Genomic DNA, 20,350 nt, shown 5'->3' on the forward strand with positions numbered 1-20,350 from the left:
TTTCAGAGCAGGCAGCTAAAAGGAGGCAGACAGACTCAAAATGCCACAGAGGCCACATGGCTGATGGAACGACCAAGTCCAAACAACAGCTATGAGAAACAGGTAATGTAGTCAAAACCTCAATGAAGAATAGGGTCTGCTTGTATATTCTACAGGCTTCATGACAAAGTGATGAAGATAAGAAAGAAAACTCTTGATCTATATCTGCAAAAGTCAGGCATCTGTGCTCTATAAACTTGTTCGTTTCTATTTTTTTTACTTTCCTTTGATTCCTAGTAAAGTTACTTTTGGAAAATGCTCATGTTTTTGCTACTGGTGTGATAGGAAATAATTTTTTCCACAACCCCTCAAAATTATAGTATCAGAACATTCTTTGGTTGTAGTTGGTGGCGATAAAATCCATGGTCCTAATTATATCAAGAAGGAATAAAAGACATGTTTTTGCTTGGGTGGACATGGGAACTCCTGATAGGGGGGTTGGGGACCAAAAAAAACCCCTCAAAATATGGCACCTTGGCATATTATATACTTTAAGTTAAAGGAATCTGAGAAAACAACAGAAGCAGGAAGGTCACTCTGACACCCTTCCCGCCCCCCCCCCCCCCCCCCCGCAACCCATAAAGTCCTCAGGTGAGAAGTGCCCACCCTATACACAGAAGAAAGCAACACCTTTACCTCCAAAGACAAAGGGATGCCAAAAAGAATCCAAACAAACAGAACTTGCTGTTTCCTCCATGCTCTGTAACCTACCACATTTCTACAGGATTGCCCCTCTTCCTCAAACTTAGCACCAATTACTCAGGCTTGTTTCTTTGGGTCTTCATTTCCTTGTGAAGGTTCCTGTGTCACATAAAGCTTAAATAAAGCTCTTCTCCTGTTAATAAGTCACTGACATTTAATTTTCAGACCTGGTCAGGGATGCTAAGAAGGTTAAAGAAAACTTTTTCCTCCCCTCACCCAGTATTTCCCTAGGTGAGGTTTTCCCTTAAATCAGCACATGTAATCTTGAAAATAGTAACATGAGCAATACAGTTTTCACTATTAGAATTACTTTCAATATCCACTTTGGACCCAGACATGATCCTTCTGTGAACACCTTCCAGATATGAAGCCACAAATAGCACTGACTGATCTAGTTTCTGTTTGAGCAAAAACTCCAGTCTCCAAGAAAGCCCCGGCCACATCAGACACTGCAGTCACCCAAAGCTGCTCGCTCTGCTGTGGGAACATACAATGATGGGAAGGTGAAAATTTTATGACCAAAGCTCTATCTCTTTCTGCCATTTTAATTCTAGTCCCCTTAAAAAAAAAATGATTTCAGTGAGGGGCAGATAGAAACATCAATGATATGAGAGAGAGAGAGAGAAAGTCATTGATCAGCTGTCTCCTGCATGACCCCTAATGGGGATCGAGTCCAAAATTCTGGCTTGTGCCCTGACTGGGAATTGAAACGTGACCTCCTGATTCATAGGTTGATGCTCAACCACTGAGCCACACCAACCAGGCTCTAGTCACCATTTAATACAAAGAAGGAAGGCAGTGCAACCTGGTAGAGATGAAGGTGCACCCTCTCTGCCAGTTTTAGAGATTATAAATTACATAATTCAAACTTCTAATTCTCAGTAGAAGAAAATCTTGGAAAAGTGTAGTATATTATCATACAGTATGAAAGGTTAGGCTCAATTAAATAATACATCACCACATAAGGAGTCTGAAGTCTTTATAATTACTACACTAAACCTAAGTAGGAAGACATCTGATAACTATTCAACAGGAACAAACAATGTCTTTTGTAACCTCAGAACTATTGTGGCATTAACAAGTGATGCCATATCAGATGCTACCAGAGGGTTAACACTAAACATATTTTCCTGTGGAGACAGATAAATATCTTATTTACAAATAAGATAACACAGGAAGAAAGGGCCCAGTTGGAACTGTCTTTTGGGACTAACATATAGGTGACAGAGAGTTGTCCTAGGAATTCTTAGAAACACTCAAAACTGTTCATATTAACAAACAATGAAAAAAAAAGTTTACATCTCAGTATACCCCCTTCCTGAAAAAACCATGAACTTATAAAAAAGAGATTTAGGATAAAACTGTCTTTCAGATAACCAGGTATTGGCTGACGATAAATTAATTTTTGCATGCAACAGAAAAATAAATTTTTGCATGCAACAGAAAAATAAAACCAGGTTATTATAAATGGTGAAGGAAGGAGACTTGAATTGGGTGGTGAAAACACAATACTATATACAGATGATGCATTATAAAATCGTATCCCTGAACCCTATGTAATTTTATTAACCAATGTCAACCCAATATATTCCACAAAAAAACAAAAGGTTGCTAAAAGTTGGCCATAAAACCAATACAATACAATACAATACAATACAATACAATACAATACAATACAATACAATAAAACCTGGTATTTTACTTAAGCATAGAGGTATGAAAGTGATTAAGTATAAGGTTATTACTGTAGGTTTCAAGTGATTTTTGTTTGCATTTTGAATGACTGGTCGCTCTTAGCTGCAGCTGTAGTCTGCTAGAGCCCAAATGTAAACAACTTCTTGTTTAATGAGTTGTTTTCACTTGCTAAGTGAAATAAACACCCTAGCCAATAATTCTCATTTTCTCCCTCTTGCTTGGAAACTGACATTTTTATTATGAACTCTCCTCAAGGTTATGCTAATATTGCACCTAATATTTTCTTCTTAATATAAAGAGATTAAGGTAAGATAATGGAAAAATTAACAGCAAATGTTTTATAAAAATAGAAGACACATGCACAAAAACCACCTTGCTTATAAAGTAATACTATACTCACACTGATACAATGCTAGCTTGCCTATAAAAGTGCCAGCATAGCTAATATATTAAAATCTTAAGCAAGTTGAGAAATAACAATTATTCACTACTTTGCAATTAGAGAACTTATTCCTAGATATAGATATAATTGATTTTAAATGTGAACTAATTTTGTTACAGATTTAAATATGTTAAAAGAAATCCCAAATAACTCCCATTTCTGGCCATGGCAGAATAACTAGAACAAATGTGCTCTCTTATCAGCTAAAAAAAATTAACATACGTAAGACAATATTGGACAACAAGCAGTGCAAGACTGTGATTCTTATGAGAAGGGAAACAAATGAGGTTGAGTCCTATAACTGCCCTGGCTTTCTGCTTGGAGGCAATTTCTGAATCACATAGCAAAAAAAGGAGAATCCAAATAGAGCACAGAGGAATCCAAGCACATCATAGGACACAGAGATGTAAGTTCAGGGTATCTGTAGGGCAGCTTGAATTTGTACAGCAAAGTAGCATAGATTGTCCTATTTCCTCCCTGCACCCAACTTAAAATTTTTCTGTTAAGACATAATCATTCTATTAGGTATCCAAAGGAACTTGTTTTCGCAATTAGGGAATACATACTATAAGCTTCTTTTAGGGATGGATATTAAAAATATTTCAGACACAGTCACCAGTCATAAAAACTAGTACAGTTATGCCATTACATATCTGATTGTCCCTGACTTTAGCATATCCTTGACCACAGAAGTAGTTACAGTTCCATCCAATTTTTAAATATACTAGTAACAGTAAAGAGATAGTAAACATCCATCTTCTAATGGGATTTAAAATTTATACAATGAGGATCAAAGTCTGAGCTTCAAACAGCAAAGAAAGATGTGTAACTTAAGGTGTTGGTACAGTATACAAAAATACTCACTTGCCTTTATATTCAAAGAAGCACACCTTTAATTAAGATAATCAGCTTTGATTTGATATCAAGGGGTCACTTGATTCCTATCTTCATATATCTGGTTTGAGTAGAAGCCTACTGTCATCTACTAGATGTACTGAATTTTATGCAGAAGAAAATTGTAAGGGATATGACATTGCAAGAAAGGATGAAGACACATGTAGTTGCATGGAAGAACATGGCAACAAGTAGACTAAAAAAGTCAGGCATTGAAAAGGATTTAAAAACACAGGGACAATGTTTACTACATATAACAATAAAAATTATTAATTAACTTAAAAAAAGAGTTGACAAAAAATAAAAAGAACCAGGGACATTTCTAGGACTTGGTTGAGGCATTCTAGAACAGTGGTTCTCAACCTTGGCTGCACATTAGAATCACCTGGGAATCTTTTTAAAATCCTGATTTCTGGGCCTCATCCTCCGGAAATTCTGTTTCTTTGTTACGGGGTGAGGCCACAACATTAGTCACAAAGTAACAGAATTTCCGGATGATGGGGCCCAGAAATCAGGATTTTAAAAAGATTCCCAGGTGATTCTAATATGCAGCCAAAGTTGAGAATTACTGTTCTAGAAAGTGGTAACGAGCAGTGACAAAACCTCTCCAGTATATTGGACACATATGTTGAGATAGGTTCAGTCATAAAGCAGTCTGTTGCCCTGTGTTCATAATTTTGAGCTGGAGGTCATTTTAGTGAAGGGTCTTGAATCTACATTTGAATTTATCATACAAAGAAACAGAGCAAAAATAATACAAGTATGTAGAAAATGGTTCATTAAAATGAAGATTAAAATAGACTAAGGGCTTCTAAAGAGCCTAGAGAAATAAGACTAGTTATTCAACAACTGTCTGATGCAATAACTGCTCAGAGTAAAAGATACAGGGTTTTCAAAACCACAAACAGGATTCTCACACAATCAGTTATAAATAAACTAGAGGCCCGGTGCACAAAAATTTGTGCACCTGGGGGGAGGGGGGGGGGTCCCTCAGCCCAGCCTGTGCCCTCTCGCAGTCTGGGACCCCTCGGGAGATAACGACCTGCTGGCTTAGGCCTGCTCCCGGGTGGCAGAGGGCAGGCCCAATCCCTAGGTGCAGCCCCTGGTCGGGCTCAGAGCAGGGCCGATTGGGGAGTTGGGGCACCGCCCCGTCATGCACAGAGCAGGGCAGATTGGGAGGTTGTGATGCCACCCTCAGTCACGCTTAGGGTAGGGCCAATTGGGCAGTTGGGGCACCGTCCCCTGTCACACTCAGGGCAGGGCCGATGGGGAGGTTATGGCTCTACCCTATCACACACAGAGCAGGGCCCGTGGGGGGGGGGGGGGGGGCGGGGGGGAGTTGGGGAGCTCCCCCCTATCAGGCACAGAGCAGGGCTGCTCAGGGGGTTGGGGCCCCGCCCCCTGTCACACACAGAACCGCAGGGCGATCAGGGGGTTTGGGCGCTGCCCCGTCACGCTGATCCCGGTGCCGGGAGGCATATTACCCTTTTACTATATAGGGTAGAGGCCTGGTGCATGGGTGGGGCCGGCTGGTTTGCCCTGAAGGGTGTCCTGGATCAGGGTGGGGGTCCCCACTGGGGTGCCTGGCCAGTCTGGGTGAGGGGCTGAGGGCTGTTTTCAGGCTGGGAGTGACTGAAGTTCCCAACCGCTCCTTTTTTTTCTTTTTTTTTTATTTTTTATTCTGGGCCAGCTTTACCTTGAGGCTTGGCTCCAGCTCTTAGGCTTCCATGGCTGAAAGTAGGTTTCTGGCCTTTGCTTACAATGTTGCGAATCTGCTGGCTGAAGTCTGGCGGTATTTGTTACAATGTTTCTTAAACTGCCCGCTCAGAGACCTGCAGCCGCAGGCGGGAACGTTGGTTTCCTCCCAACGATCCTCTGTCACTGAGGCAACCAGGCCTCATGTTAGTTTCAAGCTGCCTGGCTGCCGGCCGCCATCTTGGCTGACAGTTAATTTGCATATCTCGCTGATTAGCCAAGGAAAAGGGTAGCGGTCGTACGCCAATTACCATGTTTCTCTTTTATTAGTGTAGATTCCCAGCTGTGGCTTGCTTATTAGCACACCCTGGTGCTGTATGTAACATGTCAGTGCATTAGAAATGCCATTGCCACTCCCTCTCCATCCTACACCTACAGCAGAACATACTCCATGAAAAACTAAATTTTAAATTTAGTACTAAGAAGTTAATCATTAATAGCCAACTTTTCCTCCTGGAAGTGGTCATTTTGGAAATTTGGGTACAAGTATAAGAATACATAAATTATATTTTGGAAAAAGGACTTTCTTAATGACAAATCAATTCTTAATGAGAAAAACTTAATGAAAGCCAACTCTGATAAGTTCCTTCACATCTAAACTACTGTTTGACCTTTACTGATAATTCTGGACTAAACCAATGTGGTCCCTCAGAAAAATAATATTTCTATTTTCATTCCGCTTTTTGTCTTTAGTTTCCTGAAACAAACAATCTCTATTTTCAAAAACCCTAAGATTACTCACAAACCAGTTAAGATGGACGCAGAGGTAACCTTACTTGGTGGTCTATTAACATGTTACGCGCCAAGCCTGTTTTGTTTCCTTTCTGTTTGGCCCACAATATCCGATTTCACCGATATGCTGGCGGCTGGAGACCAATGAGGTCCAAACGAAAAGTATAGTGTCAGTCACTGGTGACTGACATGGCACTTAACGAGTTAATAATCCAGTATACTGTCGGGGAAGGAAGAAGAGGATAAAGTGGGGGGGATAAATGGTAACAGGAAGGAGACCTGACTTTGGGTGGTAAACTCATAATATGACACAGATGACAGCCTATATAATAAAAGCCTAATATGCTGTGTCCAGTTGTCCGTTCAACCAATCAAAGTGTAATATGCTAATGATATGCTAAGGCTGTTCAACTGCTTGCTATGACATGCACTGACCACCAGGGAGCAGACAGTTGACTGGTCGACCAGTCGCTATGATGTGCACTGACCACCAGGGGCAGATGCTCCAACCAGTAGGTTAGCTTGCTGCTGGGGTCCGGCTGATTGGAACTGAGCAAGACAGGCCAGACATACCCTGGAGCCCTCCCACGTTCCCTCCCTGGCTGGCCCTGATTGTGCACCAGTGGGGTCCCTAGGCCTGGCCTGTGCCCTCTCACAATCAGGGCCCTCAGGGGGGCACATCGAGTGTCAGGTAGTTCCATCGATATAATAAAAGCCTAAGCGACTGTTACGGTGGAACAACTGGTCACTATGATGCGCACTGACGAGACACTCAATGCAGGAGCTGCCCCCTGGTGGTCAGTGCACTCTTACAGGGGGAACACCGCTCAACTAGAAGCTGGGCTCATGGCTGGCGAGTGCAGTGGCGGTGGTGGGAGCCTCTCCTGCCTCCACGGCAGCACAAAGAGCAGCGAGCCGAGCGGTAAGGAGTGAGGGGTCCCGAACTGTGTGAGGGCGCAGGCCGGGCTGAGGGACCCCCCACCCCCACCCCCAGTGCACAAATTTCATGCACCGAGCCTCTAGTATTATAGAATTGTACACCTGAGATATATATATTACCAATGTCATCCCAATAAGTTCAATAAAAAATTTAAAAAATTTTAAAAACCCAGTACATGTAATCAGCAGATATTAACAAATGGCAAAGAGAGCAGTACCTAGAGTGCAGGTTTCTCAGCTTGTATGGAGGGGAACGATCAAACTTAGCCAGCTGTGCTAAGCCAGACAGAGACCTCCATGTTTATGTAGGATCACTGCAATCTGCAGACAAAGGCATTTTTCATTTGTCCACACGGTTGGTACCTGCAGGTCCCATTTTGGTGTGCTTCATTACTAAGAAGCCTTTTGCTATCCAGTCTTTTCTATATCAATTTCCTGACTGCATCAGATTCTCATTTAAATACACTTTAATGCATTCAAACAAGTTATGGAAAATAAACAGGATTTGAGAACCATTAAAAAGACACACAACATACAAACTCAAAGTGATCTTTACTCAGGGAGAAAAGGTTGTAAAAAACATTGTACAAGGGAAGGAGGACTGAGATACACAAAAACATTCCATACATTCACCACCCTTCCTTCATTCCCAATGCTTTCCAAAGTCTTCTCCCTTCTCATCAAGAACCTAATCAACTTAATTTCCCTTACCACACAGCACTCAAATATTACCTCCAGACACCTACTTTCCTTCACAGGACAATAACTCTAGGCTTTCGGATAATCTCCTGAATAAAGCTGGAGTACCATGTGCTTGCAAGGCACATCTGATGGGAAAAAGACTGTCTTAAAGAGGGCCTCTGAGTATGGAACTGTGAATATCTAGTTACTAGTGCTATTTGCACAATTCCTCCAGAATACTCTGAGCAAAGCTGTTTCAAGACTCTTGTACTATTTTAGTTATACCATGTAACAGTAGAAACTGCAATGAATGTAAGACAGGGAGACCTGGACCTGCATTTGGGGTCTGTCATAGTATTTCTTAACCTTCTTAGAGACTCAATTTCTTCAACTATAAAATAAATAATCTTAGGTTCTTTATAGAATTTTTATAAAAACTCAAAGAAAACACAGTAAAGTATCTAACCAAAAAGGAACAGGCATATTATAGACACTCAAAAAATACGTGGCAGTTATTCTTATTAAAATACCCATTTCTTTATCATTAAAATACCAATTTCTTTACAGTTGTTGCAACTATGACTACCACTATATCATTCTAGTCACTACAGTTATGATCTTCTAAAATTGATTAAACGCATAAAGTAGATTCTCCAGTTAAGTAGCCTTAAATTTTAACATAATTCTAACTCCTAAAAAACTAAGTAGCTGCTGGTGTTGATATTTTTTGCTCTTAAAGTAGAAGCGAGGAATATAACTGGGATCACACTAATGAAGTACAATTAGAGAAGAATATACCTGAATGGCAGCTGGCGGAGTGCACTCTATAGGTGTATCAGCAGCTGTGAGAAGCCAGAAATGAAGGAGATGAAATGGTTAAGAAAGGGATAGAAAAGTAGGGGTTGGGTTAAAAAAAGGATGAGAAAATTTAGATAAGTGGGAGGGAAAGAACAAGGCAATACATGGGGAACAACATGAACACAAGTTCAGAGGTAACATTAGGAATAGAATGAAGGCAATAAAGAAACTTTCTTAACAGATGTTTTGTGCTAGAAAATAAAAATAAGGTTGGACAAGTAGCATTACTTCAAATTCTTAAAAATCTTGAACACTGCTAGCAGTTTAGATTTAATGCCTAAGATCAAACACATGAGGAAAGAGAAATAATTAAAGAAGAGTAACATTTAAACTCACATCTATGATTACTCTATACTTAATTTTAAAGGCTGACTTCTAATTAATTACTTAAATTTGAAATCTGAGCTACCTTTAAATCAGTTCTTCTGGGTATTTTTTCCTATAATTGAAACTGGATTTTCTCAAGAATCTTATTTAATTGTGAGGGTAAAAATACAATTTTTAAATGAGATAAAGGCACCTGAAGTGAAATAGGTAAAATAATTAAGTTGAAGAAATATATTTATGAAGTTATATCCTAATTTTTAATGATGGTCAAATATACTACTTGGAGTTACTTGCAAATACTGAGTTTGAAAGAAAGTTTTCTGAATGACCTAGGATCAATTAAAGGTAATGAGCAATGTTTGACTCTGTGAATTCCTATATGTAATGATTAAGGATATTTGGTAGCAATATACAAAAGCTAATCTAAAGGGGGTATAAAGCCATTGGAAGTAATCTGTGAAGGCAGGGGAGGAACAGGAATGAGGAGATGAAAACATAAATAAATGAAAAAAAGATAAATATAAGATATTGAAAACAAAGTATTATTGCTGTTGGATGAATATTTGAAGATAAAAGAGATGCAACAATGATGATTTAGGAATTTTGGGCTTAAATGACTTAGAAGAATGATAAAGCCAAAAGGAAGCAAGGACATTAATCTGACAGAGGCTGAAAGGAAAAATCAAAGGAATAGCATTTCAGAATAAAATCCCAAAGAGCTCACTGCTGGATTTAAATTGCCCTCACTCCTTTTTGTGGCCAGTTAGGGTCTTTGAACATTTAATTAAGTAAAATTTCACTTAAAAATTCAACAAATTTCTTACAAAGCAATGTAAAAATAAAAAAGCTTAAAACCTGATTATGTTATAGCACTTGATTATATATGAATCCCATGGGCAATGTTTTAAAAATAGAAATTCTGGAGCTTCTGAGTTGGTGAACACACTGAAGTGATGGAAATAGAAAGATGGCTTGCCCAGAGAAGGCATGGGAGCCCCATGCCACACCACCCCCATCAATACCTGCCTCTATGCATCTTTTCCATTTGGCTGCTCCTGGGTTATAGCCTTTATAATAAATTGGTAAGCATTTGATCAAATTTGGCTGATTACACATCAAGACATGCTGCTTCCTGGGAGACAGATCTTGGGCTCCAGCTTTAAGATCCTGATTTAGTACAAGTACTACAAGAATATTCTAGCCTTTCTTTTTGCCAATGAGATCAAAAAGAACCCCAGCCTCTTACTACCCAACGTTACCCCTTAGAATTGGTTTTTACAACCTCTTTCAAAGTGACCAACTTCCAAATGGACCTTGGAAAGCCTTCTTATGTGGCTCTTGAAAGGGTTTGAGATAGTGCCTATTACTGCTGTGAAATGAAGACGAGGTCTGTAGTAGCCATTGTTGGGAACACTTTTTTTCTCATTCTCACATGCAAACACTATTGGATCTCTACAAATTTCCACAAGTGGGACCAAGAATGGATGTGTCAGGGATGAGACCTTTACTTCCTTCTCCCATGTAATTCTAGGCAATTTAATAAAATAAGAGATTTATGTGTCCTATTAAAGACACACAAAAGTTAAGGTTCCTGGGTCTTACCTTCAGAAACTGACTTATAAGTCTGGGGTTTAGCAATTTGCTTTTAAAATACATATTCCAGGAAATTAATAATACTGAAGTAAATATTAGTAGACCATACTTTGAAAAAGACTGGTATAGATATTGAAAACTGTCTATAAATGTTGAATCCACAGAAAAAAGAAATCTGTACTTTCCTGCTTTGGGTCAGGGGTGACAAGGAGGAAATTGAAAAGATTTACTTATTTCTTTTTTTAAGTAACTTGAATTTATACATCTCACACAAGAACAACAGAATTCCAAGATTAATAGGACCAGAGTTTTTAACCTAGGGAGGCTTTTAAGTTTAGTGAGAATGACTATACACGTAAAAATTTATTTGTAACACCTTTATAAATTTATATAAATTTATTTGGTTAAAAAAGATACACAGTACTTGAATATTTGAATCACAGAAATTTAGTAGAAAAGTTAAAGTTCACAAGTGGAGATCTATGAGAATTTAAAATAAATAAACTAGAAAGGGAAGCTGAAAACTGGAGGTTGTTTACCTACACTAGTGCAGTTTACATATACTACAAAATGTCCCATTCTTTTCTTTTATATTCTCATTCCCATGTTTTAAAACTAGTTATGACAAAGTAAAACACATGAAGTCTGCACAACTTCATAAAATGCAGTTTAGAACTTTTTGCCCACATTATCAAGTGACATTGTACATTCAAAGGATTTAAGTAAAACTGGGGTAAAGAATGGGTTAACACAATGAAAATTCAGAAAATGTTGACTTTTACTGCATGTGGAAGCATAAGTTCTTGAATGTTTCACATTTTTAAACAATGTTTACTGTTTATGAGGTAATGGGAGGATGAAGAGAGAAAGAGAGGGAGAAAGGGAGGGAGAGAGGGAGGGAAGGAGAGAGCGAGGAAAGGAGGGAAGGAGGGGGAAAGAGGAACATCTTACATTGGCTCCCAACTCACTCCCAGTAAAAGCCAAAACAGTCGTGACAATGCTAAACAATGCTGTACTGAAGTGGCTCTTCTTCACTCTGAAACATCTGCTGCTCTCCACCTAGCTCACTGTAGTGCACATAGCACTGCCTTCTTTCTGTTCCTTGAACACTAATCACATTCTTAAAGGCTTCTGAACTGTTTGCTTCACCAGGAAAACTCCTCTATATTTCAACACGGATTATGCTCTCATCTCCTCTAGTCTTTGCTCTAAGTCACCACCAATTGAAAACTACTCCAGCACTCCCTACTCCAGCACTCTCCCACTTTTGGGCTTTGTGTTTTTTCTCCAAAGCACTCGCTCCTTCTACTATAACAACTTATTTACTTTGTTTTCCGTCTTCTCCAGCACATAAAATTGTAAGTCTCCTATGAAGGCCAGAGCTTTTTTTACAGTTTTGTTCACAGTTTATCTCTAGAATCTAAACTGTGGCTGCACATAAATTGGTTGAATAAATGAACAAAAGTCTTTCACACCTTCTGCTTCATCTAAAATAAGAAAAGAAAGTTATTTTTGTGGCTAATAAAAGGAAGTTATTATAAAAATCACTAGAGGCTCAGTGCACAAATTTGTGCACGGGTGGGGTCCAGCCGGCCCACCCCAATCGGGGCCCGAGCTGGCCAGGGGGAGGAGCCACGGGCAATTGGCTGCCCCCGCCCCTTGTCAAACTCCCAGTCAAGGAGACAATTTGCATATTAGCCTTTTATTATAGAGGATTATTATATAGGATACTTAAAACATATCTGGAGTAGTAATGAAATGAGTTACAGAACTTTAAATCTTTTTATTGTGAAATAAAGCAAGTTCCTGGGTGATGCCTTTTTTTAAGAATCCCTATTTGTATTTTATTTTCAGTTTTACTATGTATCAAGGTATGATTGTCCCACTACTAGGAGGGGGATCACAGTATCATATACAACTAGCTTTAATCCAGCACTAAGATAGCTTTATAGAGGGATACATGGTAGAAAATTCATCATGCACAGCATCTTCAAACTCATCAGGGGGCCAAGCAACTATTTTCAGGCATAGTTTCTTAGATCTCTCCCCAACTCACACAAAGAGTACTCAAGAGTTGCCAAGGACAGTTAAGGTGCAAGTGGTTCATCCCCATACAGAGATGTGCCTTGTTTTCCTGCCAGTCTTATACTGTTCACTTTGAATAGATGCAAGGACTATAAGCCAACTCACAGTTCTCTCATTCCAGATGAAATACCACAGATGAAGTTTCATAGTAAATTTAAGATAACTAGCTCCTAGCACATATTTGTCTAAACTCAGTTTATTTCCATAAAATAGTGCTATGAGAAGGCAGACCAAAGTTAAATTTTTAAGCAGGCCTAGGTCTGCAAGAGGTCTAGGTTAAAAATTAAATCTATATTCACATTGTAGATTGCAAATCATTTATTCTCTGGGATACAAAGGCTTCCTGAATCTCTACCTTGATGTCTTTCATCAATTTTGTCAAGTTCTTAACAACAATCCTTTCTAATATTTGCTTCAGCAGCATTATTTCTCATCTCTCCTTTTAGGTCTTCTATTTATTAAACTTTCTTACTTCATCTTCTATTTCCTTTCTGTATTTTTTTCATCACTTTGTCTCTCCATGTTTACTTCTGTACGTTTTCTTCTAATTTAACTACAAGTTCATTAATTCTCTTTTCAACTGTGTCTGATCTTCCATTCAACCCATCCTGTGTTCTTAAAATTTTGTTAGCTCTATATTTTCAGTTCTAGAATTTTCATTTTAAAGTGTTTAGTTCCCAGTTTAAATTTTCAATATTTTCTTTAATCTCATCAGCGTGGGTATTTTCAAGCGATGTCTGATAACTCTAATATCCAGAGATGCTGTGATTTGTTTCTACTCTCCATTGCTTCTGCTGGGTTTATTCATGCTGCCTTGCTTTTTCCTAGGTCTGTTTATTTTTTAATGTGCCCTAATTATTGCAATTGCAATTTAAAGAACATAAATGAAGTTTTCAGATGATCTTCTTTAGAGGATCTTTCAGAAAGGATTTAATATTGCATCCTGTGGATTCTAGCAATCCAGAATCACCTCCCTTTAATTTCAGGATTGATATGATTTGAAGTTGAGTTGCAATCACTGTGAGGCTTATCTTCCACAGTGGTAAGCACTTCCTGAATCTCTACCTTGATGTCTTTCATCAATACCTGTGCCCCTTTGAAACTACCATTAAGTGCTCTCAGCCACTCCACCAAAATTGGCAAATACTCCCAGGCAAAAGTATACTCAAAAGTCAGGGTCACATTTCTAGGCTGGTAATTCTTTTCTATCTTGTGTACTTTACAATGCCTTCAAACAGGTTTTTGTTTTTAAAATACATATACCTGCTCCCAATTTTCTAGTACTACTTCGAGCAGCGGTTCTCAACCTGTGGGTCAAGACCCCCTTGGGGGTCGAACGACCCTTTCACAGTGGTCGCCTAAGACCATTGGAAAACACATATACTTACATTTTGTTTTTGTGATTAATCACTATGCTTTAATTATGTTCAATTTGTAACAATGAATATACATCCTGCATATCAGATATTTACATTACGATTCATAACAGTAGCAAAATTACAGTTATGAAGTAGCAATGAAAATAATTTTATGGTTGGGGGTCACCACAACATGAGGAACTGTATTAAAGGGTCGTGACATTAGGAAGGTTGAGAACCACTGACTTAGAGGAAAGATTGGCCCAACACTTAGTCTGCCATTACCAATACTGAAAATTGAGTAAGAGAACTTTAAACTATATAGCAATGAAATATATCTAATTAACGTTAAACCATACCTGGAACTCAAATATCTTTTTTTAAAAATATATTTTATTGATTTTTTACAGAGAGGAAGGGAGAGGGATAGAGAGTTGGAAACATCCATGAGAGAGAAACATCCATCAGCTGCCTCCTGCACACCTCCCACTGGGGATGTGCCCGCAACCAAGGTACATGCCCTTGACCGGAATCGAACCCGGGACCCTTCAGTCTACAGGCCGATGCTCTAGCCCAGCCGTGGGCAAACTACGGCCAGATCCGGCCCATTTGAAATGAATAAAACTAAAAAAAAAAAAAAAAAAAAAAAAGACCGTACCCTTTTATGTAATGATGTTTACTTTGAATTTATATTAGTTCACACAAACACTCCATCCATGCTTTTGTTCCGGCCCTCCGGTCCAGTTTAAGAACCCATTGTGGCCCTTGAGTCAAAAAGTTTGCCCACCCCTGCTCTAGCCACTGAGCCAAACCTGTCAGGGCTGGAACTCAAATATCTTAACATACTCATCAATTAAGAATTTTTGTGTCAACAATAAAACCAACCAAGTAAGCAACTAAAAAGCTATTTTTTGAAAAAATGACACTAAAGAATGACTACTCTTTAAAAAAATCAAGATAAATTATTTCTTCATATACTTTATTAGAAAGCTTGTACTTTAAATAAGTGACAAGTTGGAGAAAACATTTTTTTTGCAACCTAGAAGTGCAACTTTCTTAAGAAATTAAATGTATTTAAATATTCTTTAAAAAATATATTTTGTAGAAAGTAATTCTGCCCTGAAATAGAATTTAATTAGTTGTAGGCCACTCCCCTTTATCTACATCAAACCTTTTTCTTCCTAATACAATACCTGGTTTAGCTAAATGTCTTTTGAGCATATACTGCATGTGATCACTAAGAACATTAAGATATAACCTGGCTGGCATGGCTCAGTGGTTGAGCATCAAGCTATGAACCAGGTGGTCATGGTTTGATTCCCAGTTAGAGCACATGCCCAGGTTGTGGGCTTGATCCCCAGTGTGGGGCATGCAGGAGGCAGCTGATCAATTATTCTCTCTCATCATTAATGTTTCTATCTCTCTCTCTCCCTCCCTTTCCATCTGAAATCAATAAAAATATATATTAAAAAAAAAAGAAAAATAAGATACAGTGTATACTCTGGAGGAATTTCCAGTTTTATGGAATAGATATAGAGACAAAGTTTTAATAGCAGTAACACAGGCATACACAAAATGCTATGGGTACATAGGAGAAACATTATGTCAGTATGACAATGTCCTATCAGTGACATTTCCATTACTACCTAAAATGCTTGTTTCCTTTAGAAACAAGCTTAGCTTTGCTTATGCAAGGCTAAGCAAAAAAATAAAATGCATATCACATATCAATTTATATTTTAAACATTAAAAAAACTCACCTGTGTGTACATAAACATAAAGAATTGTATAGAACACCAAGGTGGGGGAAAAAACTGCTATGAAAACTTACCCCATCTGGCAGTGCTCTCCAGCACACAGCACTAACAAATTCATTTGTATCATCTTCTTTTCGGTCTTTGTCAAGAACACTTTTAACTGTATCAAACTTAAACGTTAGCAAAGTCTTAGAAAGTCCTTTATAGTACAGGTAAAGAGAGTTGTTCTCGCTTCCTAAAAAAAATAAAAAATAATTTTTTAGAATGGGATAAGTCAGAGCTAGGACAGCACATTCATAAGATAATTTATACCTCAGAGTTTAAACTCCAAGACTAAATGTCTTTTATGGTTAATTTTGAGAGAACAGAGCATGGACTTCTTGGGAATCATGTCAGAAAAGAATTCATAGGAAAAACTACACTTTACTAAAGACATAATCACTGTTAAATGATTTAACATTGGGAATTCTAAGGCTGAAATTACCACATGAATATCATTTCTAGGAAAGGTCTCCAGAAGAATAAAAACACTGTTAATATCGTATGAATCTTTAATTACATTTACAACAATTTCATCTAGAGAGAAAAAAGAAAGTTATTGCACCTGTGAAGGCAAATTTTAATAACCTAAAAAACTTATTTCCCAATCCCTAATGAAGGCATTACTCTATTAGGTAAGCAGTCTAGAAACCTACATTTTTGAGCAGTCTATGAGAAGTTGGATAATTATGCAGAGACTTGCTTTGGCAGGGTTTAGGTTCACATACATGTGGAGAGAGTCAATTTTACTCAATAAAGGCCAAGTCATTTGAAGGTATTGATGAAAGTTCATTTCTTCAGGCATTAGCTATATTATAAAGTTGAATAATACTAAATTTGATTTTTCTACTTTTGATTTAAAAATGTATAAATTATCATTTAAAAAAGCCCCAGAAGATCAGATAAAGACTACCCAAATAGACTGCTTAATGAAGAGAACACTTTATAGGGGAAAATAAATAACAAGCTCAAGAACACAAATAATGTCTCCAAAATTAGGATATTAGCAAACATTAATATTTTCTTTTACATAATATCTATAGAAATTATGTTATAATGGAGAACAACCAAACCCATATTTAAAAATATTATGCTATTTCATGTGGTTAGGATTTGCTAGTGTTCCTTAGAGAAGGGAAGGACTAATGCAGTCCAATCTGAGGATTAATTAATATATTCCACTATAGTTCCATTGAATGCATTTTGGTACAGATACCTGTTAAAAAAGTTTAGGAAAAGATGGTTTCACATACCACAAGCTATGTAATCACCATTGGAAGCGAGGCCTACAAAGTTTTTTTCATTGATATGACCCTTGAAGGAACGTAGACAGTATGGTTTCCCTACATTCCACAGTTTTAACTGGCTGTCCGTTGAGCTAAAGTAAACACAAAAAATTAGAGCATATTTAAGATGTCATGGCATGAAACTCATCACTACTAATTAGAGGCACTCTAGTTTGGTGGTTAAAAATGCAGAATCTTATGCCAATAATTTATTTTTGACCTTGGGAAAGTTATACAACTTCTCTGGCCTGCTTTTTTTTCATCATTTAAATGTGAAATATAATGATTCTTACACTATAAAATTTATAAGATGTTATGAATCTTATATTTTAAAAATTAAATTACTTCATTTAAAATGTTTTCAATAGTCCATGGGCATTAATAAACATTAGTCATTGGTAACATTATACCACCACCATCAAAACACAATTGTTCCACTTGTTTTGATTTACCTTTCAACTCTTGAATTGTATTAGTATACTGAATATAAACTATATTCAAAGCTTAATTGTACCTGCAGAGGTGGAATACTGTAAATATTTGAATGATCTATATAAAGTAGTTTATCTTACTAAAATAATATGCAGATACAGTTATTTACCAAAAAGTAATTATATAAATCACTGGTAATTATTATATAGAGACAGTCTGGGACTTAAAACTACATGTTTTTTCTCTTTTTGTTAAAAAATTGGATCATAGCAGGTACATTATTTTGTAAATTGATTCTCCACCATTCATAAATTTGTGTTACATTGTTTTCTGTAAAATAACTCATTTCTGTACCTTTATTAATGACTACATAATAAATCTTTTTATTTACTCTAACATTCATAGACTAGACCACCATGGTAAGTATTTTACATACATTATTTTATTTAAAGATTAATACTATTATTTAGAGATGAACAAACTGAGATTCAGGAGGTTGAGGACATTTTCAAGGTACCACAGTTAGTAAACAGTAGAGTCAAGACTGAATCTTTATTTCAGAGGCCAAATGCCATCAAACTCTTGAAATACTTCTCTATTGCTTTTCATCATTTTTCAACATAACATCTATTCTTCGGTATTGATGTTGTCTTAAATTTGTTTTTTGTTCAATAGTGTTGCAGTGAATATCCCTTTATGTGTGTGTGTGTGTGTATTCATATATATATATGAATACATATATATATATATATATTCATATATATATATATATATATATATATATATATATATGAATACACACACATTTTTAAACTGGCCAACAATTCAGAGGTTGCAACAATGTGTGTATTTTAATTTTACTTTTCAATATTTCTAAATATACTTGTGAATAAATTTATTCTAAATACTTCTAAACTCCAAAATGTGCAAGAGAAAGGTCATCTTGATTTATAATATCAACCCATCCTGTGTTTTTAATTTTGTTAACTCTGTATTTAGATTGGTCAAAGATCTGGACCAATCTTTTCTTTAGGTAGTACTAGAAAAGTGGGAGTAGGATACTTTTTGACTTGTAACTACTTAATTCATATTTGTGAACCAATGACCTATACTACTTGCCCTTCTAAAGCTCAGTTCCTACTTTCTTTTGTTCCCTTCTTTGTAACTCAATTCAAATTGCCAAATTCTTATCGAGGGCAACCGGCATCAAGGTAGATGTGGTGAGAAATACCAAGCAGAAATCCGTGGCATTAATAATCTCCTGAGAGATTAGAAGCTAAGTGAAGAAAAGAAAACAATATATCATTTACCTTGATAATAATAGATATGAAAAAGAGACAACTAAAGAATGGGTATTTACTAGGTTAATATAAAATGAAGAGAACTATAAAATGGATCACAGAAAGAAGGGACTGCTTCTGTTAGCAGAAAAACTTTATCAACAATATTTTGGCAGATGAGATTTATGTATCTGGTTGACCTCTTAAAAGACAACTAAAAGCTATACTATGACTCTCTAGGTCAGAAGCTTCTAAAAGGATATTTGTTGGGTATAAGTATTCATAGTTGGAAAGTTCTCTTCAAAGCACATGTAAAACTCACCATGAAATCATAAGGATATCAAATAACATATAATCAAAAGTCAATCAAATATAACTTGAAATAAATACACTACAGTACTGCAATGTAGCTATATATAGAATAACATTAGTTGAATTAAACAAAACACTTCTCATTTTATTCCCTCAACTATGTTGTCTCTTCTTATGGAGAAGCAGTGGCTGAAACTCAATCTGAAGTTCAAGTATTTAAGGGGGAGACATTAAAAATTAGTATAATCAGGATTTTATTCACAACTAACATATTAAAGTGAGTAATACAGATCAGAATATGCATGCATTTTAATCAGATGTTATAAAAAATTAATTTAAAAGTACACATACCACCACAGTGTTATTATTTATATATATGCAGGGGTAACATTACAAAATGGTAAAGGATGACAGAGCTGTGTTCAGTTCAACCTCTGAAAAGAGTAATACTCACGCAGAGACAATTTCCTCACCACTCACAAACTTTGCATAAGAAACAGCTTTTCGGTGTCCTTTGAATACCATAATTGGCTGTTTAGTGTTACGAAGATCATAGTAGTGGACACAGTGATCTAAAACAAAACAAAACAGAGAAAAAATGCAGTAAATGAAGAAATAAAAAGCAAAGCTAATTTTAATTGGTTTTGGTGTTTTTCATCAAATGTTTCACAGATACTGGTAATGTCAACCTGTTAATAGCCAGAATATGAAGGGCTACGACTCATTTTCAAAGATAAGACAGACATAATAGGTTTTCTTTTATGAATCTAAGAAAATAAGGTTGCATTAAAAAATTAAACGTATGGGAATGTCAGTGTGAAAGGGAGTTCCACTGACAATTCCTGTGATCCTGGCTCTAGAAATAGAGAATTAAAGGTTCAAAATAACTGGAAATTTAAAAATAAATCTCTAAATTTTGATGGCTTTATTAAAAAGGTAATATAAATATTTTGACATTCTGGCTAAACATAATGCTATATAATTTTATATATCCTACATTTGCTTTTGTAAAAACACTTTCTTGAGAGACACTACATAAAAATTGTAAATACAATATTCAGTGATTTTCACTAAATTTACCCAGTGGTGCAACTATCACCATAAATGTTTTAGAACGTTTTCCTCATCCAGTAAGATCTCTCAA

General features: G+C 36.7%; 1 protein-coding gene across 1 annotated transcript in view; it reads right to left on the reverse strand.

Annotated features, from left to right (window-relative positions):
• The window catches only part of COP1 (COP1 E3 ubiquitin ligase), a gene marked incomplete at its 5' end in the record, with an annotated part of 104,172 nt that overhangs the window by 3,199 nt on the left and 80,623 nt on the right, over positions 1 to 20,350 (reverse strand). Inside the window, 3 exons of the mRNA XM_081113215.1 lie at positions 15,932 to 16,092; positions 17,150 to 17,274; positions 19,661 to 19,778. Of these exons, the coding sequence (XP_080969341.1) occupies positions 15,932 to 16,092; positions 17,150 to 17,274; positions 19,661 to 19,778 (404 nt within the window). The remainder of the gene's footprint in view (positions 1 to 15,931; positions 16,093 to 17,149; positions 17,275 to 19,660; positions 19,779 to 20,350) is intronic.

Source organism: Myotis nattereri, assembly GCF_964212035.1.
Source record: "Myotis nattereri genome assembly, chromosome: 18".
In the NCBI taxonomy this organism is placed as follows: Eukaryota; Metazoa; Chordata; class Mammalia; order Chiroptera; family Vespertilionidae; genus Myotis; species Myotis nattereri.